The following is a 26,372-nucleotide window of genomic DNA, read 5'->3' as shown; positions in this document are numbered from 1 at the left end:
AATACCGCCACCTGGTGTTAGGAAATAAAATGACACAGAATAAATTCGCCGCTAGGGTTGATAGAGAGACGCAGTTCAGCTCTCCTGAGGGTACAGTTATGTGAGATAGATAATAAATGAATAAATTCATATGTAAATGTCTGTTCTGTGTTTACTAAGACTGTTTAGAGTTGAACTTACTGTATTTTCCGTGAGCAAGTCAACTGGGTGACCTATGTTGAACCTTTTCAGTTAGGTAGATAGATAGATAGATAGATAGATAGATAGATAGATAGATAGATAGATACTTTATTGATCCCAGATATCCAGCAGCAATAGAGACAGTAACACAAAGACAGGTTGTATATTGCACACTGTATATCTTACATATAGTCAGTATACACAGGGTAATGTGATAACTGACCAGAAGTTACTAGTGCAATATTAAGACCAAAAACTACAAGATATATAAGAAGCAAATAAATACAGCATATAAATTACAATTTAAAAGGGGGGGGGCACGAATAAGAGAAATGAGCCTTGATATGCAATTTTATATGTAACAGGTGACAGTGCAAATGGTAAGTACAGATATACATGTATAGATGTATTAATTTATTGAAATCTATTCAAAAGACATGTACCTATTTATTAGATATCTATTTATTGTTACATCACTATCACTACAATATATGTGTAAATATGTAAAAATGTTACTGATTAAAAATCGATTTTTACCTTCATTAAATCCTTTATCCTGGTCAGGTGCATTCAGAGCCAATCCTAGGAACAGTGAGCACAGGGGTGAGGTCATCACAGGGCACCATGTACACCCACATTCACACCTAGAACAGATAACCAGTTCACATATTGATATGCTTTTGGAAGAAATTGCATGTGGAGAAAACCCACACAAACACAGAAAGAACATGTACAGAAACAGCCCAGATAGTAAGATCAGGATCGAACCAGTGACCTTGGAGGTGTGAAGCAGCATCACAGCTTGCTGGACCACAATGCTGTCTATACTAGACATAAAAAAAAAAATAATGAAACATCAGTTAAAACAGACCTTTAATATAGAAATACACATGTACAGTATATCTGCACTTATTTACTATATTTAGATGTTTATTTGTGACAGTTTTACAGTAAGTGTTTTGATATATGCTCCAGGTTTGCTGAATGATGATGCACATTTTTAAACACAAATGGTAATTACAAAATAAAAAATCCACAGACCTCAGAAATAAATATGTAAATATCATTAAAGATAACTAAATAGATTTAAATTAAACTCCAATAAACTCCAATAAAATTAATGGATGACTTACAGAATAATTATTAAAAACAAATGTAATAAATATGTAGAAATGCATATCTATAGTTGTACATACATGTTTATCTGTTATTCCAGCTTAGATGCAATTTTTATCATAAGACAGTTTGATATATTTAATGTCTGTCTCATAGATGTGTTTGACCAATAAATACTCTCTTAACATTCCCAGCCTGATATTTGTTTCCTGCTTAGTTATAGTTGCAGAGAGAGCCACATTGTCAGCAGTGTGGCAGTGGAGGTAAAGCACACCATGTGACTGCTGGGTATCAGGGGAGATTAGTGGATAGGTAGGCGCGTGTCTGTAGCTGTCTGTCTAGATTGCTACGTCTCGGTCATCTTGGACCGTCCTGATTTGAACTGTCATCCCCCCGACCTGGTGATGAGGTTGCCTCTATAATATTTCATCCACTGTTTTTGGACGTGCAATGCCACTGCTTCCAGAGTCAGTGGAGGCAGAGCACTTTGACGGACTATCCCTGCTCTACTGGTAGGTTGTGCTTGTTTTTAACATAGAATGCCTTTAGTTTTGGCAAAGCCGTGGATGTCTTTGAGTCTAATATTGCTCCTGCCTCATGATATAATTGTAATCTTCTTTGGTAGGGTTGAGAATGTTGCAGTGTGGTTGACTGTGAATGACTGTGAGGGTTAGGTTAGCAGAGCATGTGTAGGTAAAGAGGATTTGCAGTGTTTATGGAGTTGAAGTAGGATTTAAGCATGCACACACATTGTTTGATTCCGAATACCTACAATAATTCAAAGCAGAGTGCAGTCACAATCTGTTTGTACTCATTTCTACATAAGGACAAGGTATTTTGGGACAGAAATCCACAGTGGTGTAATTTTGCAGGATTGAACTGATGCATTCTAGACATGTATGCAGCATGGTTCCTCAGTGTGTAACCCAACGTGGCTTAGTTAAGTGATCAGTTTTAATGCTTCATCTCCTGCAACACAATCTGTTACAGCAAGCGCAGTCGCATGTGCTGATTCTATCGCTGAGATTAAACTAGAATGTATGTGTTGCATTTGGAGGAGGGAACAGTTCACCTGAGGGAGAGTTCAAACACAGCAGGTCAAACACTGATCATACCATCTTAGCTTTGGAGTTTATTTCCAGCACAGTTTATCCAAACTTGCAATATATGCAATGCTATGTTTCGTGATTCACTCACACCAATAAGTACACAGCATTAAAATGAAATTGGTTTACAATGCTTACACACAACATTAAAAACATTTAAAGATCTGTATTTCATATTTGTTTTTAAAGCACCACCATCGACAGCCTACAGCGTTCATAGCATACAGAATAGTGTTTCTGACTGTTATGATCGGGATTAAATTCAACACAAATCAGATTCTTGTTTGACAGATTGGAGGCACACTTTTTCAATATGAGCATTTATCTTCCTTAAATCATGAATCAGTAGTGATTCTCAATTCCAGAGCAATCAGTCAACTCTATTTAAAACCCCATGCTGTTTGAAATTTTAAGTTAGCTTTTTGACTCATTTTCCATCTTTTTGCTCCACATTGTGCAAATGTATTTCGAGGATAACCACTAAAAGCTGTTTTTCAGGACAATCATGGGTCCCCACGGCATCAACCGTGCTGTGCAAAGACTGGAATTCTCTGACTGCAGACAAGGACTTGGTGAGAACTAAAACAGTTTCAAAAAGCTCAATCATTTATTTGGCCATCAGTTTAGTAGTTGATTAAATAGAGAATGAACACATTTTGTTTCTCAGTTCTATGATTCACATTAGTTCTAAGGTAATTACATCGATGAGAACAGTAATTACAAAGAGGTGTCCCATACCTTTGCTTTTGTCTGTCAGGGGTGAAGATTATTGGAGGTTACAGAGAGCTGAGTGGTGAAGAATTTGGGATTTTCATTAAGCGAGTGTTACCGGGTGGCATTGCAGCACAGGACGGTATGTCGGACTTTAACACCCATAGCATACTTGAAAGAAAAATAATTGAAATAACTAATTTGTTTATTTTATTTTTGCCAGGACGACTTAAAGCAGGCGACCTCATTTTAGATGTCAACAACATGAATTTAGCAGGTGTTACAAATGAAAGGTATAAATTTGAATAAATTGAAGATGATTAATGCAATATTGATGAATATGAACATCATGCATGAAGAATTTCTGCTCATATATATTCTTTAAAATACTGCACAACTTATATCTTAATCAGTAATTAATTCAGTAATTACAGTAATTACAAAGATTAATGATATTATTTATATACTGTATTTGGGAATGAAGGAAAGCCTTGTGCTGTGTTTTGTCAGGGCAGTGGAGATTCTTCGCATGGCATCAGCCACAAATCACATGTCTCTTCTGATCGCCCGTGATGAGGAGTCCAGGTATGCTTCATGCTTTTAATGATTTATTTCATTTATCTAAATCCTTGGTCCATGTTATAAACATGAATGTGTTTTTTTTCTGGTTTAGAGCCAAAGTTCTGTTAGGTGAGTTTGAGATCATTTATGATTTGGGCAAATCATAACTAAAAAATAAAAACAAAATGAATTGGATTGTGAAATGTGAGTTTTTTAGGTCATCATCTACAGTAATCCTGTTAGTGGTTGAGAACACAGCCTCTTCATTTTTTATAAGTTTAAAAATAGTCTTAATACATTAAGTCCATTAAAGACTTACGTTTAATTAAGACTGTTGTAGCATTTTCTTTCGATTCTTCCCTCTTACGAGCTGTTGCTTTATTGGGAAAATGTTCCTGAGCACACACCCAGTGTCAGATAATATTCTAGTGTACTGCTGTATAACAATCAGACTTTGCTATCAAGGACATCTGTCCGGATCTGCTGATGTTCAGTTGATTTAATTGAGCTGGCATTGTGCTGGGCACTGAGACTCTCTGTGGCACACAGTCAGCTAGAGCTGGATGCATCTTGACATATTAGGGCCACCGGTCAATCAGATGCCACCTGTGCAGAATAAGAACAATCCCTATCCTATGAAGAGGAACATTTCTTCTAATGGACAACTGATCATTAAAATGTCTCTGTTTCAAACTGTATGCTTGCCTGGTCAGTGATTTACTCACATACAACTATATTGTGTTGTAAAGTTTATGTGTTATACATTTCATTGTTTGATTCATTCATGCTTTCATTCATACAGTCAGTCATTCATTTCTTTTAGTTTTGAAATCATAAGTTATATTTACTGTTCTGTTTATTTGAGTGTTTTATGAAAGAAAACAATGTGATTAGTCAGAGCTATTCTCAAATAAGTATAAGTTTGTGCTGAAACAACTGTGATCAAATCACACAATGAATACTAATTTACACTGTTTAAAGCTTTATTTTAAACTTCTGCCATAGATTTTATGTAATACAATTTGACATCAGATTAGAAAGCGCACCATTCTTTAGTTTTGAGGTGGGCTGTAAGTAGACATGAGCTGCAAATGCTTTGAGATGAGCTGTAAGTAAAAACATCTGATGCTGATGTGGACTGCTTTCTTCAGAACATGTAACTGCTCCATTCGGACATGACCTCTGTGACCATTGTAAAAAGAAAAAGAAAAATGAATGTAGCGGTTATGAAAGATCAACCATGTGTATGTCCTTAGGAAAGAGTTTGCTGAGCTCATGGAGAAATATGGCTCTAACAGCAATACAAGCACAGGAGTGGGCAGGATTTCTCCTACTCTTCTCTCCACAGGTATTCTCATTATGCTTATCTAGAACATTTTGGAATAACTGATGAAAATAAGTTTTGCTTTTAAAGTTCTTAACCAAGAAAGAGTCTTCATTCACCGTTAGACTAAAACTACACTTAGTATCACTGTGCTAAGTAGACAACATGACGCACCACACAGCTTCAGATTTAAGTGACCTTTCCTTTACCTCTGCCACTGTGCCCTTCAACAAGGCATTTAATCCCTCTGGGCCAAACCTGTGTACCTCCTGCAGTGCACTCAACTACAGCCAAAGGAAAGAGCAAACAACTTACATCCTGTCAGATTATAGAAGGCTTGTGGTTGTTGTTGTTGTTGTATTTGTCAATAAAAGCACAGAATGTCAATTTATTACTAATTATGCATTGCTTTTTAAGGTAAATTGACTGACACGGCATCATCGTCATCATCATCCAGATCAACAAGTCCGCAGATCTTGAGCCCAAAAGACTGTAGCACAAACCCAATTACTCCACAGGTCTGCTGGTAAGATCTGTACAGTGGAAATTTGCATTAATATTAATCATTACATGTGAAATAAGCTAACTTTATTGTTTTCTGTTTTCATTTATTTGCATTTCCTTGTGTTACTTCTTTGTTGTATGTTTTTCAACTGTTAACTGTAAGATCTCAAAACTATCCCAGGTATTAATGAATAGACTGCTAAGTTAATCATAGAGTGTTTTCGAAAAGCTGTGTTCCTGCCATGACAGATGTTTGTCCTGCAAAGGTGGAAAATCCTGCAAAAGATTAGTTCAGGCCAGAAAAATGAATCCGCTTGTAAGTAATTATATTGGTCACAATTGTCGTTCTTTTTTTTCTCTCTCTTCCCCCAGCGACTGCATGATTCAGCTGATATGTGTTGCAAAGGGAACAGGACTAGGCTTGGTCATTAAAGGTGGAGCAAACCGTGCAGAAGGGCCAATGGTGTTCATTCAGGAGATCATGCCAGGAGGAGACTGCCAAAGGGTGAAACACCACACCACTCGCCTTAGATTTTAGATTATTATACACGTCAGAAAATGAGTAATAACATACATATCACTTTGAGTAATAAAATTCATAATTGCTTTTTTTTTCATGTAAGGATGGAAGACTAAAAGCAGGAGATCAACTCGTATCAATCAATAAAGAATCCTTAATTGGAGTTACATATGAGGAGGCCAAAAGCATATTAACCAGAACAAAGCTCAGGTAAGACATTTTTGCAATGTTCATACTCATATTTGTGTCTGGATACTGCAAAGTGTTTAAAGTTGTTTGCATGTGACGTCCACAAAGACCTGACCCAACGGTGGAAATAGCGTTTATCAGACGGAGGTCTTCCTCTGGCTCCAGCAGTGGTCCACACAGCCCCATTTCCCTGCAGCCCCTATCGACTGCAGGTTCCCAGCTCAGACCACTGGCCCTTGGGGGAGTAGCTGTAACTATGCCAGGAGGATTAATGCCCAAAATTAATCCTACCCATATCTCTGGAAGTGAGACTCTGCCTTCTGTTAAACTTACTCAGGTAAGACATGGGGGTTGGATATGTAGATTTGACAGAACAAAGAATCCCATTCCCCTTGAGGACTTTAATTAAACTGGACATTTGTTAATCATTTATTGATAATACTCTGCAACTCAAGAAATGTTGTAAAGAACAGATACTTTCAAAAATAATGACACTACACATTTTTACCTAAAAGGAAATTTACTATAAAGAGCAAAAAACAGTAACAGATTCAGCATCTGGTGTGACAACTCTTGAAGAATTGGTATACTGTGTAACTTGTTACCTTTTTTACTGACATTTTTCTGCAACAGTAAATTCTTGATGGAAAAGTTATGTTTGGAAATGTCTTTTATTTGCTAAATAATAAATGCAGAAGTCATAAAATACTCATCTTAGACAAAATGCTTATTTAAAATAATACAGTGCACAAAACTGTTGACAGTACCGTACCTGGTGAGGATAATGATCATAGAAATAACAAATTATTATGATATGTTCAGGCCAGGGGTCTTCAGTCCCTTCTTCAAAAAGCCAGTGCGGCTGTTTTCATCACAGCTAATAAGAGATATTCCGTTTAGGCTGGTCATCAGCTTCTGTAGCCTCCTCTAGGAAGGTTGGCTAACAGTTAAATTCTTTAAGACCTATGTCTCATGCTCTCTCTCTCTCTCTCTCTGTTGTAGGTACGAGCAGTACCAGTAAAACCAGAGCTTCCTTCAGTCACTACCACTGACAGTGCCTGCACCACAGTGGAAAACTCTGGTACTTAGCAATGTATCAACCAAACATTTCACTTGAATAGGAAATGGATTAGCTCTATATATTTATGCTTGAATGTTCGCATTCTAACCGATGTTTCGGAATAGCATTAATAATAATAATTTTTTAAAAATCTGAACATTATATACTCTGGAGCAGGAGATATTACCTATGCATAACTTGGATTACCTTTCATCTAGAACAAGCCTTCAGAATGCACTGATGAGTGTTTATTATGAACGATAATCCAGTCAGCAGGTTATAGCATTTTTAATATGAGAAGACTAAAATGGAAGTTATTAACAATTTATTTCAGTATAATCCTCCAGGATAAGACAAAAATAACCTGAGGTCAGTTCAGGTCAGACACAAACTGTGCAACTGAGGAATGGTATGACCGAGTTTTTGTTTGACACCTCTTTACCTGAGGGACTTACATTACACAAGGCATACAGGGTGGAGAATGCTGGACAGAACATATTTGTAAGTCCTAAAAAGCCTGTGTAATCAGTGGAGGATTAATCTGGAAAATTGGAGTCAGTTTTATGCCAGTTTTATAAAATGGGCAGAACATTCAGTTCATTTTGTGCACATATTATATTAATCAAACCCTGAATTAATCACTAGAAACATTGATCACTAAAATACACTATAATGTATATTTTTCCAGGCTATTGTTAGAGTATTGATGTCAGTGTGGTTAGCTAGACCCTTTTCTTGATTTCTGATATAACTGGAGAGACAGATATTTAAAGGACATTGATTGCTGTTACTCAGCAATCTCTCATATCTCTGTAAAGAAGTGCTTTGTGCCGCTGGCTGCTCAGAGCAATAAAAATAAAATCATTTACATTTTGTCAAATGATGAGAGACTAAAACACACTTACAATACTGTAGTTTTCAAGGCATAGTTAACATGGCATTAGAATGCCATCATGGCATCAATGGCATTAGGATTGAATATCCATATATATATACTTTTCATCTTGTTTCATCTTCAGATGCCTGTAAGTTCACCACCACAGTCACTGTCACTCAGCCGAAGGCTTCCTCCATCACATCTAGCTGCCGAATCAAACTGGAGAAGCTGGAGCAGGTTTGTTCCTTACCTCATGTAAGCTGGGCCAAATGCTGGTGAACTAACCAGCAGACAATAACATTTCACTCTGCAAACCCATGCTCTCAATTACACTGAGCCATTACTGCTGTGTATCATGTGGAAACAAATTAATGACTCTGCTGGATGCTATAAAGTTGATACATGTCATTAGTATGCTCTTGCTGTGCAGTAATGGGAAAATGTGATAGCAGCTGTTCAGCAGCTTTCACCCTGTTCAGTCACACTAGGCCATGACATTTTTGTCTGCTTATTTCACTAAGTTTCATTTAAAGTAGTTTTATTTTTATACTTAAAAAAACTAAATGTTGAAAAAATTGATGGGAATGTGAAAAAAAAGAGTTGAGAAGGAAGGAATGAAATTAGTTTTTGTAACAGGACAGTTGTTATATTCCCAGGCACTGGAGGTTTTGGGTTTAAAACTGACTGAGTCTCAGCTCCAGATACTGAGAGAGAGACTCCAGGTGGACCAAGGGGGAACAGTGGCATGTGGAGGTGAGAAATCTCGGATTTATCATTAGCCCTATTCTGCAAGTCATAGCAAATTAAAATGAAAACTTGTGATCATTTAAATGCAAGGCACTACATAAACATTAGACTATGGGATGTAATTAGATTTGTTTCGCTGTAAATCAGATTTTGAAACTCTGACAAAGGATTTCTTGAAGTTGACGAACAAATCAGGTGTGCGACAGCAAACATCCATAATCACTTCTGATGATCTGACTGACTCTTCATCAAACCAGCAGGTAGATTTTTTTATACAACAAATTTTACTATCTAACATTTTGTGTTCCAATAGATATGAAAATATTAAAGCTTTTCAGCTTATAACAATATGTATGGAGCATAACTGGTACGGCTGACTAGGTTGGGAAATCTATTCTAATGTTATTTTCTCTTTGGGTAAGAAGTCGCTGTCTCTTCCCTGCGGATTGAGTGACACTAATCTAATTGTAGATGTCTGTAAGCAAATGTATAATATTCATGTCTCCTCCACATGTGTTCAGATACAGAGTTGTAGGAAGCGTTTATTAAAACTTGGTTAATAGTTATTGTGCATAAGGGGAGAACTAGCTATTAACTAACTATTAACTAATTAACTATTAACTATTAACTAATTAACTAATTATTAACTATTAACTAATTAACTATTAACTATTAACTAACTATTCCAACTAGGGTTGGAATTGAAAATGACTAAAATGATGAGAAATAGGGCAAAAAATATTGACATTTATGACATTTGATAAATGTCCTTATACAGAGCATTTATCTCATTTATGCCACTGAGCAGTAGAAGGTTAAGGGCCTTGATCAGGGGCCCAGCAAGTGTAGCTAATGACATGTAGCACTGATATACAATCAGTTCAAACATGGTGGACTTCCTTTAATATGTTCCTCTGTCTTCTCTGAGGTATCAACATCTGACTCCGATGACCTGGACGAGATGGAGCGAATAAGAAAAGATCACATTGAAGCCTTAAGAGAAATAAAGAGTCTGCAGGTGAAATTTATAGTATAAGTTTGTGTAAACATGCAGTTGGTTTGTGCAGTCTTCTGCAGATTCTTACCATATTTAATGGAAAAATCTTGCATGCCACTGAGAAGCAAGTAAATTATAAAGATATGCAAGTGGTTCAGGATGGATTTTTTTTTCCTTTAAAGTCTATAACTATTCACAGATTACTCATTAAATTCAAGTTTAACCCCAACAGGATAGGTTGGCTGAGTCTGAGACCCTGTGTCAGGAAATGCAGCAGGAGCTAAATAAAATCAAGCAGGTGAGTGTGTGTTGCTTCTCATCAGATTATTTCCTGGTTATATTTACATGGCACAAAGTTTCCAAAGTGCCCCTAGAGGGAGCTGTCCTCCAACTGCCTTGGTGTTCTACAGTAAATCCTGTTCTGTTTAAAAATATCAGCTTCATGTGAGGTGGCTAGCACGGAAGATACAAAGTATGTGTACACAATATTTTTGACATATTTCTGTGTAATGCTTTGACTATAGTTTTTGCTTATATCATGCCTCATTCACACTGTACTTAGATGCTCCAATCTAGCATTGTGTGTATGAGGGAATAAGCTGTCCTGGGTTCAGGAGGCATGTACCACCCACTGTATGTGGGAGTTGGAGTGTGTAGGGCACTGTAAAGATTGGAGCTTGTGTGTAGAAATAGTTCTCTTCAGTGAGTCATGAAAATGGAGTCATCTCCAAGTGGCGTTATCAGTTCAATCTGTTACATAAATCAAATTCATTAGTATGTCAACAGTAATTAAACATCATTATTTATCAACACCAGAAGATTTTATTAATGACTGATGGAAAAACGGAGAGTTATTGAGCAAAGCTATGTAAGACTTTCGGTCAGATGTTTGTGGGAGTTTATTTTGTCACATACATATTGAAGCTCTTGTTGGAATGTTATTGAAATCCACCAATGAAGAGAAGACGTATAAATGTAGCTAAGTGGGTAATTTATGTACCACGTTATTCATTTTCACAGTCACTTGGTCCAAAAAAGAGATTTATGTGTTTCTTTTGTATTTTTTCGTATCCTTCTGCTGTTGCCAGTAATATTTCAGTGCATTTCATGTTTCCATTTTTTTTTTTTTGTATTTTTATTGCCATTTAAAGATTTAAAGGTATTTTTAAGGGATGACTGTTCTTTTTAATATAAAGATAAATATGTTGCAAGTAGAGATAAAAATACAGTTTTATTGTATTATTATATGAATATTACAATATTTCTAAACGCTTACAGGTATAAAAAAAACAATTAATTAAAAGTGCAAATAGTTTATTGCATTCATAATAGAAAAAAAATAAATAAAAAATAATAATAGAATTAAAAAACACTAACAACAACAATAATAATAATAATAATAATAATAATAATAATAATAATAATAATGTCTAGTAGACAGATTGTAAATGAGATATCTAAAGTAACATGTGGTGTCATGTTTATTTTAATTGTATAGGAAGTTTTGAGTGAATAAAATAATGTGTGCTGAATGCAATGAACCGATAATGTCAAACTTTTGAACGGTAGGACCAATCCAAGCTGTGTGCCCTCATGACCATGTGACTGGGTCAAAGCAATCTGCCTTTGCACTTTTGTCATGCTGAACACAGTGACGGATTTGTGATCTCAGCACCACACTGAGCTCCATTACTTCCCGAAGCTGAGAGAGAAAGCAACCATGAGGGAGCGCTGAAAGCCCAGCCTTGAGGAAGTGAAGATTTATTTTAAAAGCCTGTGCTTCTTTCAAACCTGGATCTGCCTCTCTGAATCCGTTCTGCTCTCTTCACCCCCACCCACGCTCTCTGTGCTATATATGCCATTAGAGTAACAGGTAGGCAGACAGGCTGCCCAGCAGAGGAGCAGCAGGCTTTTAAGCTTTCCCTTTGGAGATGAGTGTGCCATCCACGCATTGCACCAGGGCCCCTGAGCACTGAAAGGTGTTTGTGTGTGTATATTTGTGTGTGAGTGTGCGTGTGTGTGTGAGTGTGGGGTGAGCTGTGACCCATGTGAGAATGGGCATGCAGTTCAGGAATGAGGTGTCTCCATTTGATTCTTTGTGATGTCAAATAAACTGTTCCTTTTGTATATTGTATATAACTTGAGAACTGCAATTACAAATGTATTTCATGGTCCTAGCTATAACTATAACATAATGGGAATGTTTGCTATGGCATACTTGTAATAGCCAATAGTTATAAACATCAGTATTGAAGGTTCTGAATACTAACTAGTCTGTGTATGTTGAATTGTATATCCATGTAGTAGTTTTACTAAAGAGTTGCATGGTATTATCGTGGAAAAGCAATGTGTTGTATAAAAATAAATATGCAGTAGAGACCCGTGACTGTGTAAAAGGTTGGTGTACTGGAGTTTATGGTTTATTTGGACTTGTTGGCAGCTTCTGCATAAGTTTTGCAGAGATCTTTCCTGCCCTTAATGTAGTTCTTTAATAGCAAATATCTTGTGCACAGGGATAATTTGTGAAATGAGATCTTCCTTGTTCACTTGTGGATATCTGTATATATGTGTACAAATAGTCTTAAAAATGGTGCATCTTTTCAAAACATTGGTCACAGGGTTATTGACCAGCCCTGTATTGACCTGGACTGTACAACATTTTAATTATGTACTATAGAAAAGTCTTTATTATTGCTGATTGCATTAAAATGAAGCCATATTTACAGACAGATATTTAAACGATTTACACAAGCTACAAATGTGAGCTGAATCCGTAAAGGTGTATGTGTTTGTCTGTAAGGGTGGCATGTGCATCAGATTAGCATGAGCTGATTCAAAAGGAAATTGAAGGACCAGAAAAATGACTCAGTATTACCTGTTCATTACTCAGCAATGTGGCACTTCAGTGCTGTATAATTGAACAAGTCTTGTAGCATTCCTGCTTTAAGCGCTGTTTGGGAATATATTCATTGCACTGGTATGCATTAATAGTTTTCTTTCCATCTCTGCCCACACCCTCTCAATAAATAAAATCAACACATTTCTACAAACCAAAGAGTTAGGCTCTATATACAAAAAGTTTGAATTGTAGCTGATCTAGAGCAGTGCTTGGTCATGCTGGGAGCATGTGGAGAGTCTGAGAGAGTGAGGCAGCGTGCTGAGTGTGCTGTGTTGGGGGAATAACCCCTCAGCACCATACTCTGTGCATTCCCAGCAGCATCGTTCTGACTCTTACTGTGCTGCTGCAGGAGGCAAAAGCGGCTGTGGATGAGAGAAGATCTCTGCAGACCCAGGTCCAGCTGGCTGAGGCTGCGCAGAAGCAGGCACGGGGGATAGAGATGGACTACGAAGAGGTCATCCACCTCCTGGAGGAAGAGATAGCAGAGATGAAGTCTCAGAGAGCAGAAAAGTCAGACCAACCCAAGGTAGAGTCCAGGAAAAAAAGCTAGTCTCCCAGCTAAAGGCATTAGCCCACTCCTCTAACTCCCACTTCCTGTTCCCTGCTCAGATCCAGCTCAGGTTTTCCCTCTCTCCTGTACTGTGAAAAGTAGGTCACTGTTTGCTTTGTATTATTCAGTAACTGGGCTGAAGTGCAGTGAAGGCTTTTAGTGTGATCTAGCTGTGTGACGTGGGTGAATGAAGAAAAATCTGGTTAGCAGCCCCACAGGTCACAGAAGAATCTCATTTATGTTATTGTATTTGTGAGATCACAATTTTCTCCAAATGGAAAGTGTAAGTGGAAAGTGGGAAAAAAATGACATGCTTCATGTCTCTGAAGAGCTTACCTGCATTCAGACCTGGGAAACACCACAAAAAATAATAAGAAAAAAATACAGTAAAATAAATTTAATATATAGTAGTGAAAATTGTCCAAAAGTGAATATCCAACAAGAAATAAGATGTAGCAGTACTGCTAGATTGTAGAATTTGCCTTTGGGCTTTACCATTCGGAAAAGAAGTGCAGGAAGGAACAAAATGTCAATGGGTTTTGTTGAAACTTTATGCATGTAGACTGTGATAGCACTTCACATTCTAGTTCCTTGACTTCTGTAAACTCCTTCAACCACCATTTCCTTCAACAGTGCTCCGTAAAAAAAAATCCTACAATATTCTGCATGCCCACTTTTGATAATGTTCAGAATTTTATCCCAAATCCCCTACCATTTATATTGAATATTCCCATTATACTATTACCTAGGATTCACACTGGACACCACACATAAGCAACACATTTGTGTAATGTATCCGTATCCATAAAATAACTGTGAATAAAGAGCATTAAAGAACCAATTCACTGTTCTGAAAAGACTAGAGCTTGGCCAGTTCAGATTTGAAGTATAACAACAACATAGTTCACTTAATGACAAAAGAAAGAATGAACAAGCAGCAATTTTTTTTCAATTAGAAAGTGTCAATTCTGAATTTTTCAGTGTAATCCAGAATGTAGATATGTAAAGATTTGATGCAATTTATGCTCATGGAGGCAAATAAAAAGGAAAAAGAAAACACCATGAGAAAACACGTCAAGACTGATGGGATTGTATTTTTCCAGGGTTGCAGACTGGATTGTTTAAAACTAAAAGGTTTTAGATGACTGTTAATATTAATACCTTCTAGTAACTTCAATATTTGACACAGGAGGATCAGGATTTGAAGAAACGGATTGCTTTGCTCGAGTGTCAATTGCGGAAAAGTGAAGTTGCAAAGAAAGGCTTTGAAATTTCTACAGGCAAACTTCTACACTTTGTGGAGGTATGTAGAAATGTAAAACATGTGCAATCATATTCAAATTTCCCTGTGCTGAATAATACTTATAATAATTATTAACTGCGATCTTTTTTGCCAGGGCATCCAAGACTTCCTAACAGAGAATCAAGGATCTTCCAAGTCTTATAGGTAAGAGAGAGCTTATTTTCACCTTCATTTTTAAGCAACAGCTGGAGATGCATGTTATCCAAAGCTAAATAAAGTTTAGAAACAGAAGTCAATATGGTACATATTATGGTACAAAACTAGCAATAATAGCACTGCTTACAGAAATAGAATTTAAAAGTATGCAGATGGGGCTTGAATTCTCTGCAATTCTGTCTACAATTATAACCTTTGTGGAGATTATATTTAATTTTACCAAATGCTACTTGAGGTAATATCTTATTTTTTAATACTTTACTAGAAGTTTCACAAATAAACAATATAAAACTTATTTACACAAAGGTCTGTTGGGAAAAGTAAATAATGTAAAATAAAATATAGTAAAATAACTATAATGTAAGACTGGGGCTCTTTTGAAAATTTGTTGTCCAGATTCTAAACTAAACCCTGACACAGGACACAGAATTCTTTAAGTCCTCCCACAGATGCTCGATTGGACTGAGATCTGGGGGAATTTGGAGGCCAAGCCAATACCTCAAACTCGTTGTTGTGCTCATCAAACCATTCCTGAACAATTTTTGTTTTGTGGCATGGTGCAGTATCCTGCTGAAAGAGGCCACAGCCATCAGAGAATACTGTTTCCATGAAAGGGTATACATGGTCTGCAACAATGCTTAGGTAGGTGGTACATGTCAAAGTAACATCCACATGGATAGCAGGACCCAAGGTTTCCCAACATAACACTGCCCAAGCATGACACTGCCTCCACTGGCTTGTCTTCTTCCCATAGTGCATCCTGGTGCCATGTGTTCCCCAGGTAAGTGACGCACCCTGCCATCCAGGTTATGTAAATGAAAACGTGATTCATCAGACCAGGCCACCTTCTTCCATTTCTCCGTTGTCCAGTTCTCATGCTCACATGCCCATTGTTGGCACTTTTGGCGGTGCAAAGGGGTCAACATGAGCACTCTGACTGGTCTGCGGCTATGTAGCCCCATATGCAACAAACTGTGATACACTGTGTATTCTGACACCTTTCTATCAGAACCAGCATTAACTTCTTCAGCAAATTGAGCAACAGAAGATTGTTTGTTGGATAGGAAAGCACGGGCCAGCCTCCGCTTCCCAAGTGCATCAGTGAGCCTTGGCCACCCATGACCCTGTTGCCAGTTCACCACTGTTCCTTCCTTGGACCATTTTTGATAGATACTGACCACTGCAGACCAAGAACACCCCACAAGAGCTGAAGATTTGGAGATGCTCTGATCCAGTTGTCTAGCCATCACAATTTGGCCCTTGTCAAACTCGCTCAAATCCTTACCCTGGCCCTTTTTCCTGCTTCTAACATCAACTTTAAGGAGTAAATGTTCATTTCCTGCCTAATATATCCCACCCACTAACAGGTGCCGTGATGTGGGGATAATCAGTGTTATTCACTTTCTCCTTTCAGTACTCATAATGCTACAGTATGTCTGATCGGTGTGTACAGTCATACTCCACCCTATGCCGTTAACAGGTTCCAAGAGACATGACGTACGCTGATTGCAGAGCTTTAATAACTCAAATAAAACAAAATGCAAATAATTTGTAAACAAATTGTGTTAATGCTTTGGCTAAATAACATTAAGAAATCATTATTTTGTGGAATAACCCCGATTTGCATGTGTTTTGGCTCCATGCTCTCCACCAGTTTCTCACATTGCTGTTGGGTAATTTTATACCACTCTTTTTGCAAAAAAGCAAACAGCTCAACTTTGCTTGATGGTTTGTGACCATCAATCTTCCTCTTGATGACATTCCAGAGGTTTTCAATAGGGTTCATATCTGGAGATTGGGCAGTGGTCTCTTATTTTTTTCCAGAGCTGTATGTATATATATACACACTACTTACAAAAAGTTAAGGATATTCGACTTTCGAGTGAAATCTCAGGATGCACTATAACCTTTACAGGTGAACTTAATTTGACCTTCTCTACACTTTTGAATGCACATGTCCAACTGTTCAGTGTTTCAGTACTTTTTGCATAACTTGCTGTTCTCTATCAAGGTGCTTAACGGCAAAATTCACAACTGGTGTTTGATCCATGAATCGACCAATAAATTTTCTGGTTCAATTAGAATTGGTATTTAAAAAGTCCTCTTCATCATGCTGTTCACATTTTGACATCATGAGACCAAGACCACACCTAACAATTGATCAAAGGTACCTCCCAATTTCAAGGCTTCAAACAGGATGTTCTCAGAGGGAAGTGGCCACTGAGCTTAGAGTGTCACAGAGTGTCATCAGCAGGTTGCGACAGAGATACAGAGAGACTGGAAGAGTCACAGAAAGGCACAGAAGTGGGCGTCCTTTGGCCACATCCCACATTGATATCTGCTTCATTGTGAACAGTGCCCTGCGGAACCGGATGATGAATGCCACTCAACTCCAGGCACATTTAAGGGACCCAAGTGTCACGTCAGACCATTCGAAACCGTTTACATCAGCATGGTCTGCATGCTAGACGACCTGCAATGGTACCTGACCACCACCAGGCACAGGCGTTGGGCCAGGGACCATTTACACTAGATGAGGGACCAGTGGGCCTCAGTGCTGTTCTCTGATGAAAGCCGATTCACGTTGAGCAGAAATGATGGCCGCCAACGATGTTGGAGACGTCAAGGAGAGTGCTATGTATCAGCCACTGTTGTGGTGGTGTTACAGTCTGGGCAGGTGTGTCTACTCAATACAGAACTGCCCTACATCTTGTGAATGGTACAGTGACAAGCCAATACTACATGAATAACATCATTAATCCAGTCATTGTGCCCCTGCATGAACAACACAGGCCTAATTTCATCTTCATGGACGACAATGCTCCAGCTCATCAATGTCACATCATTAGGGAATGGCTGCTGGAGGCTGGGGTACCTCAAATGGAGTGGCCTGCACTTTCTCCAGACCTGAATCCCATAGAAAACCTATGGGATCAGCTGAGTCGCCGTGTAGAGGCTCGTTACCCTGCACCCCAGATCCTCAATGACCTGAGGGCCGCCCTTCAAGAAGAGTGGAATGCCATGCTTCAGCAGACAATAAGTCGACTTGTGAACAGCATGAGACGTCGTTGTCAAGCTGTAATTGATGGTCAAGGGCACATGACAAATTATTGAGTCATTGATATTTTTTGTTGTGGTATACCCACCACTAATGTTGGCTTTTGTTTCAATAAATTGTTTGAGATGAGGAAATCACCATTGCATGCTTCCACTTAAATGCCCTACTTTCATGATATAATATCACTGTAGTGTGAACTTTTTACATTTTCCATAAATTTCACCCAAAAGTCAAATATCCTTAACTTTTTGTGAGTAGTGTATATAATCTGACATGAGGTATGAAAAAGTTTATAAAACATCTTATATCACCTTTATACCTATCTCGAAGTCTTAACAACTTTTTTATTCATTTCCTCCAGGATTTTGTGATCACTGAAAATTACTGCAGACCTTTCCACAGCTTTATCCCCAAAATGCCTCATTTGACATAATCAGATCACATTCAGTCAAAGCCCTATTTGATTCATGTGCGTCAAACATGAATACAGCTATCATAGAAAATAATTGCATGTGTCTTCACTGCTAGTAAAATCCTGTTTGCAATTTCACTGATTCATAAAAAAGCACAAATAACTAAGTTGCATTGCAAATATTTGAAAAAAAAAGAAAGAAAAAAAGCCACAAACCACAGATATATAATGAACATCTCTCCTGAATCAATGGTTGATGTGTCCCTGTGCATTATTGTGTTCAGGAGAATGGGATATGTTTGTAAAGACAAAATAGGTCTGCAGTTTGCTCTTTGATACAAAACAAAATGCTATTATATTTCCTAATAGAAAAAGGAGCTGTAGGGTTGGTTGATGATGTCACTGTATCATAATTAGATACAATCTGTAAATGTGTATAATGATGCACAACATACAGTAAATATTACAGAGAGCAATCACTTCAAGTCAGTTTCTTTGCATAGCATAGCTAACTTTTAATGACAGACATTGTCACAAAGCGGCTTTTCAGGGATCTGGATGTAGATTTAGATCCATAATGAGCAACCGAGAGGCGACAGTGGCACAGAAAAACTCCTTGAGACAACATGAGGAAGAAACGTTGAGAGGACTCAAAAGGGAAGCTATTCTCTTCTGGGTGACACCAGATTGTGTGAATGCTTGAAATAATGAGAATGTGTGTATGGTTGTTTGAAAAGTGAGAAAGTGAATTGTTTGCTAGGAAAGATGTATATTAGTATATGTTTCAGGTGAAAAATAATGAGAGTAAATCAATGAAATAAAAGAAAACTAATAAATAATTTTAAAAAACCTTAGCAAGACAATATGTAATAAGTTTCAGAGCTTCACAGAATGTAACATATGCCTGTAATGCATTTAAACAACCAACTTACAATTGGTAAGAAGTATTTCGCAAGCTGTCCTGAAAGTGTGGCGATTGTGCAATATTTTTATGTTTCATAACTCTCTATCTGTGTCAGTGGGCCTGAGTACATGAAGCCCCTTCCCCAGTAACACTTTCTGTGTTAGGTGTCATGCTGGACAATGCATTGTAGCATTCATGCTGCCTGGTCTGTGTGCTTTTGTTCCTTTCAGGTCAAAGGAAGGTCATTTCTGTATAGCTTTTATAAAGAAAAAACATAATACAAAAAAATTGACAGTTTTTTTTTCCCCCAACAACGGCGTTTGAGATTGACGTACAAAGGCTCAGAGAAAAAAGAATGGATGAAGGAAAGCCTGAAGCAGGTCACAGTGAACTGTATATATCCACGGTTATAGCATATTTACATTAGAAATCCACCATAACTAATAATTCCATACATTCTACATTGATTTAATCATTTCTTCTTAGTAGGTATTTATATATGCATTTTTTTTTTTAAATCTTGGATAGAAGCTCTGTGCTGGGCAGCCAGTGAGGTTTATATTTATCTGCATTGTTTGTGCAGCTCCAAGGTCTCTGGCTCAATCAGCAACCTGGATGTAATTCTACACAATATTATAGGTTACTATCTGCTGAGCTTCACATGCTCTCCACTTGTCCACATGGGTTTCCTCCTGGTAACCGATTTCCCTCCCACATCCCAAACCCATGCTGGTAAGTGAATTGGCAATGCTAAATTGCCCATAGGTGTGAATAAGTTTGTGAGTATGTGTTCATGGCACCCTGCAATGGACAGGATGTATTCCTGTCTGGTGCTCAGTATTCCCAGGATAAGCTCTGGATCTACTGAGACCCTGAATGCTCTGTCTGAACAGAAAAGGACAGAATATGAAACAAATGATATTTTATATTTGAGCACAATTTGTATTGATGTAAAACCCATAGCAAGGGTAATAAGGTGATACTGATATGCATAAAGCAGTAACTATTGTTTCATTTATACACCAACTCTGAAATAGAATACCTAATCTTCTGGACAACCATACACCTTTTGTGTTCTCCACTTCTGAAGGAGCCATAACTGAAATCAGGAACAGTACAAACTACTATGATAACAATCTCGTAGGAATTCCTAATGTTTTACTGAATTGGAAATAAGTACATAATTCTGCTGCTGTATACTTTTTTGTGTTTTGCAGTTCTGAAAGTGAGCCAAAGATGGCTACACTCTCTCAAACTCTGGCTACACAAAGTGGGAGGGAAATGTCTGGAACGGCCTCCACGCTTGCTCTGGAGGCTCAAGAGCTCATTCACACAGTTCAAGCCATCATAGAAGTGGACTGTAAGTGACTTGATAGTAATTAAAAGCTTAAAAGTATTCTAAAAGGAAAGAAAACAATACAAAACTAGCAGAATATGTATGGTGTGCTAAAGATGTCATATTTCATGTCTTGAAATATTTTCACAAGATTTTTTTTACAAGAATAAACTTGTAAAATGTAGAATATTAAGATTTAGATATTAAAAATATTACAGATACAAAGGTATGCTGCTTGTCATCTATCATCTGGTCCAATCTTTTATTTTCACTCATAATCATATGTTATTGGGGATACTGAATGCATTGGTCAAATTACCTTTTCAATGTACCACATTTAAAGACCATATTAGAGTATAGAATAAACTAATCAGGGAAAATTCTCATAATCTGGTTTTGGTGTATAGTGTGAAAAGAATTAGGTCAATCCAATAAGGAAGCACAATCTAAGGTGCATTTCCTGGTACAATACGCCCATCGGGTCTGATTTGCCTCAGCGCTGCAGTCGTTGCCTGGATACAAATCTCTGAAAAGGCAATTGTCAGGTTCTTCAAAAGCATTGGATGTCACGCAGCACTCTGCAGGGAGCAGGCGCCATACAAAGACACAGACAACAGTGTCAAATTGAAACAGAAGGGGGCTTATTAAAGCAAAGCCTATTTGGTGACAGAAATTTGCGTTTTATTTACACACCTTGAATCAGTCAGTAGGCTAGTTTACTAATTATTTCTCAATGAGGAAAAGCACTGTGTTTGGTTAGTTCCCTAATAAAGTACAGTAAATTTTGCAGAAGTGTTTAGGTTTGAAGAGAAATGTTGTTTTTAAATGTTTGTTGTCATCATGACCTAATTTTGGTTAATATGTGAACTTCTAAAAATGAATTGCTCCATTGATATTTTTTTAAGCCGAATCATGAAGAATAAAGTAGCATATGGAATAATAGACACTCTATTTGGGTTATTTTGTGTTAAACTGTCTTTCTTTTCCATAGAACTCATACCATTATACAGTGACTGAGATTAATTACATAGGCAAAGTTAGTAGGTGCATTTGACATATGGCATGTACGATTGTTGAAACACTGTGCTTAAAATAGCATATTTCCATGAATAATGGGGATTTAATGTCTATGCTGATGTACTTGGCTGGTCTGAGAAGATCTACCACCTTTGAGCTGTTTGGTTCCTACTTAATCTATCACACCTGGTACAGTTAATCACAGTCTTTAGGAGCATATAGAAATTATAGCCAAGTGTGTTGGCATGAAAGTCTGTAGGGTGGATCATATCCAGGAATAGAATTAGGAACATCTAAATGTTGATGAATGGAACAGCAGAGCCAAACTCATATACATGCTTGTCCAAACAGAAGTTTGCCTCTTTTTAAATGGTCAAAGACTGTTCTCATTCACTCACTTGATTTCAGTAGTTGCTTCATTCTGAAGCACATCATAGAAACACTGGACTTGAGGCAGGAATACACTATGGATAAGAAACCAGGATATCTCAGGATGCCACTTGCACACACATTCACACCCTTATACACACCTAGGGGCAATTTATTGTATCTTATCCACCAACTCGCATGTTTTTGGGAGGAGATTGGAAAGCCAACTCACATGGAAACACTGAGAACATTCACAGAAACTCCTCACAGACTATAACCTGAGCTCAGGATCAAACTCTTAATGTCAACAAAAATTCATGTATTCAAACTGAATGCATAAATTGCATGTATCACCGGATTATTTTTAAGAATCAAGTGACTTTTCACTCTTCCCCAAAATATAATCAGTCATAAGTCATAATTATATTGCTGATTTGGTAGAATTACAAATAATTCTTATTCAAGTACTGTACAAGTGTAAATGCTCATCTAAAAAAACTTTGGTAATGAAAAAGGTATGATTTCCTCAAATTCAGAAATAAAAAAGCTACTTTAAATATGAAAGTAAACATGAGAGTCAAAAAATCAAAAGGTGTTGGCTCCTTACATAATATAATGACAATTGTTACTGATGATATTAGTATACCAGTGTAAATTCCAGGGACTGTTGTGTGTGACAAACCTGGAAATACTCAAACCGGCTCATCTGGCACCAACAACCTCGCCATGTACAAAGTCAGAGAGATTTCCTTCTTTCTGTTTTTTAATGGGAACATTAACTGAAGCTCATGGGCTGTATGATTTTATGCATAGTGCTGCTGCCACATGGCTGGCTGACTGGATAACTGTATAAATTATCAGGTGCACGTGTTACTATTAAAGTGGACAGCAAGTGTAGATTACACGGGTACCTATTATAAAATGTTTTTATATGCAAAAGTGAAAGAAAGATAATTGTATTTTTAGCACTCCCTTTGTCTCAAATATGGTGTGATTATAGTGTAGCATTTTTTGTTCCCTGTTCATTTATTTACTTTAAGGCTTCTAATTCACATAGTCTTTAGTTTTGAATGAGGCAAGGGCAGGAAAAGCAGCAAAGAAGAGTAGATAGATTGATGAGAGAGGATGATGAGGCAGTAGAAGTGTGGGAGGGGAGGACAGATAATCAGCCAGGAGCTGAAGGATCAGGTGAAAAGAATGGCGGGGGAGGAAGAGGGAAAAAAAAAAGGAAAACGTGTCTCACACGCTGGGCTGCATGTGACCTCTTAGAGAGCGATGCTCACGTTTCAGCTGAGTGCTTTCCACTAGGAGGGCTGTTGTTTTGAATTGCACATGGAGTGCCACCGTGCCTTCACCTGCTGACACCAAATAGAGTAACGTTAACTTTGAGATGGATGATGCATGTGCTTTTACATGTGACAGACTGATCACTCTTGCAACTTAGTAAAAGTGTGGCACATATAAACGGATTTCAGCTTTAAAACAAATGGAATCATAAGGACGCCATTATGTTGTCTTCTTTAAGGTTTACCCTATGGCTGGGATGAAGCATATACTGCAAATGGAGCCAAATACTACATCAAGTATGTTACTTACAGGATACATTATGTTTTTAACCTGTGAATTATTTTTTGTTGTTTTCTTAATGTGCAGCCTTTCTTACCATTTTCAGTATGTAATGGATTTTTATGAGTTTAAATTTGATCGAATTGACTAGATATGATACATGGGGCTTGTTTCAAATATAATTAGAAAGAGAGTGTCCCAGAAGTGTGAGTGACTTGTCTTTTTGTTTCCACAGCCATGTGACTCAGACAACATCATGGACCCACCCTGTGATGAGCTCCTTGGGTCTTTGTGAACCAGATTCAAACAATCCAATACAGAACTCAGAAGAGTCCAAAGGCTAGACCCAGTCTCACAACAATGGCACTTTTTCTGAGGATTATTTGCTTTACAAACAAATAAACAAACAAAAAAAGAGACTAAAGCTATGACATTAAATATAACTTTACATGTAGGTTCATTTTAAATCTGATTCATTTTGCAAATATAAAATCCGAACACATTTCCATGATTTTCTGGGCCATTTGAAAAATCAGACTCGAGACGCACTGCTCATTAGCAGTACAGATACCATAAAAATAATCCTAAACCTACTTCCACCTGTTGTCCTTTTCAGTCTGGAGAGACATGATACTGCCTATTGAAGATTTAGATTAGCATTATTAGCAACTTCTATTATGTTAAACAATTAAGACAAAATCAGTGGTCTGGCCATTACATGAATGTCTTTTCTTTTTAGAAGACACAGTGGCGGAGGTGCATATTGATACAACTTTCATTCAGAGCATTTGGCAACAATTACATATGTGCTGTCTATCTATACCCAAGTTATACTGAAGCTCGGAAGTGATGCCAGATTAATAGCAAGTGCCAGATCTCAGCAGTGTGGCTGTTCACAGTATCTGATCCAACACTGTCTACAATCTCCTTCAGTTTGTTATTATTCCTAATTAAAACTTTAACATTTGTGAACTTAATCTATATATACTTAATTCTGGTCCCCCAGAAAAGGGACCAAAGTTTAAAACATATCCAAAACACACATTATAGAATCCTTTTTTCCTCTTTTTCTTCCATCTCAAGAACGTCCTCGGTTATTCCATTCTGGCCTTCGCTGTTTTCCAATTTTCTTCACCAAGTCTTGGACCTAGCCCATTCACCATTTCCATTCTTCAGAAAATTCAATCAGTCTTATAACCAGACAAATCTGTAAGAAAGTCCAGTGAGCTTATCCAAGACCTGATCATTAAACCTGCTTTAAATACATTCTACCTTTACCTGGCATACACGTAGTACACAGTTAGCTTAGTAACAAATCTGCAATGGAAAGTGTTTTTATTATTATTCGACTTTTCTAGGTTGGCTCTCAATATCTGCTCCAGAAGAATGGAACACTGTCCATAACTCACTACGCCGTGCTAGTTACTTTCATATTTCATTCTTGTGCAGTCTGATATTCTCAACACAGCAAAGCAATACTCGTCTGTTGTAATCCTATGTGGATTTTATAACTGTTAAAGAGGCATAGCACACATGTGAACCTACATACAGCTCCATGTGTGGATGTACCCTAAGCCTTATGTTGATATTTTTTTGAAAAGCACGTCTTGAAGGTTTGCTTTGCTAAGTGCTGATTTACTTAAAGCTTTTATTTATTTAAAACATGCCTACTTACAGATTTACAGTAGAACCATGTGTTTAGATCTTTAATTAGATATGTTCCCTGTTTTACTTGGGAACATATTCTGATTTTGTTGTGAAGGAAATAAAGTACACCAGACAACAAAATCTGATCATTTCCAGTTTACTTTTTTGTGCCGAGTGTAACGGGTCTAGCTATTTCTGAGTTGGAGTGTGCTGCACAACTCAATACACCAAATGCTCAGGGCCATGCGTATTGATTTTTTTCCCTCTCATTCTCCATGTTGTTAAATATATCTGTTTCCAGGAATTGAAAATCACAGAGATCACACATACTCTACCATCCCTCTCACCCAAATTAAAGATGGTCTGCCAACAAAATAGACACATTCCTCAAATCAAGCACTGAACATTGCCTTGTCTTGTGCTATATATTATATATCGTTTCCAGGTTTCCCTTTGGGTTATGAATTAAAATCAGCTGTGACTTTTGAATAAGGGAAAGCTACGATCTAAATATTGTTTAGATTAATTGTGACCTAAAAGATTCAAAACTAAAGTTACAGTAAATGGAGAGGAAATCAGATGCTTTACAGTTTGCATGATGAGCTGTCTTTTATGTGAATAAAGCATAAAATATTTAGAGACACTGAAGCGTTCTGATGCCACTGTTTGGTAAGTATTTCACTTGATTTGTCATAGGTTAGAAATTTCTCTACAATTCAACTCCACCCTATCTATTTACATTTCATTTCATTCCTCAGTTATGACACACTGCTTCTCACCTAACTAGTTGCATGCTCACGGTAAAACAACAGCAACAACAACAACAACAACAACAGCCAAACCTGCTGAGCCAGATAGAGATGAGCGCAGCTCTCAGTCTGCACATGTTTAGCCATGTGGCTGGTCGTGTTTCAAACAGAGTGGCTTCTCATCACGACCTACTTTCACATTTATTGCTTTAGCAACCAGTTGTCAAGGAAACTTCTAAAGAGGAAAATACTTCACACAATTCATACACTTGCGTATAGACGTCTGCCCACAAACCAAAGTTTAAAAAAAAAATCATAAACGTCACACTTATCGTTGCTTGTTTGTGATTTGGGCAGAAAATGAACCTGAGACTGATTTAAAGCGACACTTCTCCTTAGCAGCGCGTGAGTTTCAACGTGACTAGCGAGGGGCAGTCGCACGGGCGCGCGCGTTCTAATTGGACAAAAGTAGGTCAAGCCGCTCAGATCACGTGACCTGCCGCTCCCAGCACGC

The 26,372-nt window shown here is 37.5% G+C and overlaps 1 protein-coding gene and 1 long non-coding RNA gene across 5 annotated transcripts; one reads left to right on the top strand and one right to left on the bottom strand.

Moving 5' to 3' along the window:
- Window positions 1-1,628: 1,628 nt before the first annotated feature.
- On the top strand, window positions 1,629-23,838 carry stxbp4 (syntaxin binding protein 4). Of its 3 annotated transcripts, none has more exons than XM_058406546.1 (22): window positions 1,629-1,808; window positions 2,901-2,974; window positions 3,160-3,255; window positions 3,337-3,406; window positions 3,624-3,698; window positions 4,931-5,022; window positions 5,416-5,524; window positions 5,875-6,007; window positions 6,126-6,232; window positions 6,320-6,548; window positions 7,214-7,292; window positions 8,291-8,385; window positions 8,805-8,901; window positions 9,043-9,155; window positions 9,824-9,913; window positions 10,125-10,190; window positions 13,141-13,317; window positions 14,534-14,644; window positions 14,739-14,788; window positions 20,392-20,534; window positions 23,422-23,479; window positions 23,698-23,838. In XM_058406546.1, the coding sequence occupies exons 1-22, from the start codon at window positions 1,747-1,749 to the stop codon at window positions 23,804-23,806; spliced, it is 2,235 nt and encodes a 744-aa protein (XP_058262529.1). In that variant the 5' UTR covers window positions 1,629-1,746; the 3' UTR covers window positions 23,807-23,838. The 3 variants fall into 3 exon arrangements, 2 of the variants coding, with proteins under 2 accessions (XP_058262529.1, XP_058262528.1); XM_058406545.1 differs by having other exon boundaries at window positions 1,633-1,808; window positions 14,531-14,644; XR_009206363.1 differs by lacking the exons at window positions 20,392-20,534; window positions 23,422-23,479; window positions 23,698-23,838 and adding an exon at window positions 13,401-13,439 and having other exon boundaries at window positions 14,531-14,644; window positions 14,739-14,762.
- Window positions 13,116-26,229, bottom strand: LOC131363722 (uncharacterized). Of its 2 annotated transcripts, none has more exons than XR_009206364.1 (3): window positions 25,952-26,229; window positions 23,140-23,254; window positions 13,116-13,257 (listed from the first exon to the last, which is right to left on the bottom strand). It is a non-coding gene; the product is annotated as an uncharacterized LOC131363722 (long non-coding RNA). The 2 variants fall into 2 exon arrangements; XR_009206365.1 differs by having other exon boundaries at window positions 23,140-23,251.
- Between the last annotated feature and the right edge of the window lie 143 nt (window positions 26,230-26,372).

This window comes from Hemibagrus wyckioides, linkage group LG13, assembly GCF_019097595.1.
Source record: "Hemibagrus wyckioides isolate EC202008001 linkage group LG13, SWU_Hwy_1.0, whole genome shotgun sequence".
Classification (NCBI taxonomy): Eukaryota; Metazoa; Chordata; class Actinopteri; order Siluriformes; family Bagridae; genus Hemibagrus; species Hemibagrus wyckioides.
The sequence above is the reverse complement of the archived record's forward strand: the minus strand, read 5'-3'. Positions and strand labels throughout refer to the sequence as shown.

What these genes read in the sequence shown, in the direction of transcription:
- stxbp4 (XM_058406545.1), top strand. Translation starts at nt 1,747, where the DNA reads ATGCCACTGCTTCCAGAGTCAGTGGAGGCAGAGCACTTTGACGGACTA. An exon ending in GGACTATCCCTGCTCTACTG is followed by an intron (nt 1,809 to 2,900) that starts GTAGGTTGTGCT and finishes GCTGTTTTTCAG; the next exon opens with GACAATCATGGGTCCCCACG. An exon ending in GGGAACAGTGGCATGTGGAG is followed by an intron (nt 8,902 to 9,042) that starts GTGAGAAATCTC and finishes GCTGTAAATCAG; the next exon opens with ATTTTGAAACTCTGACAAAG.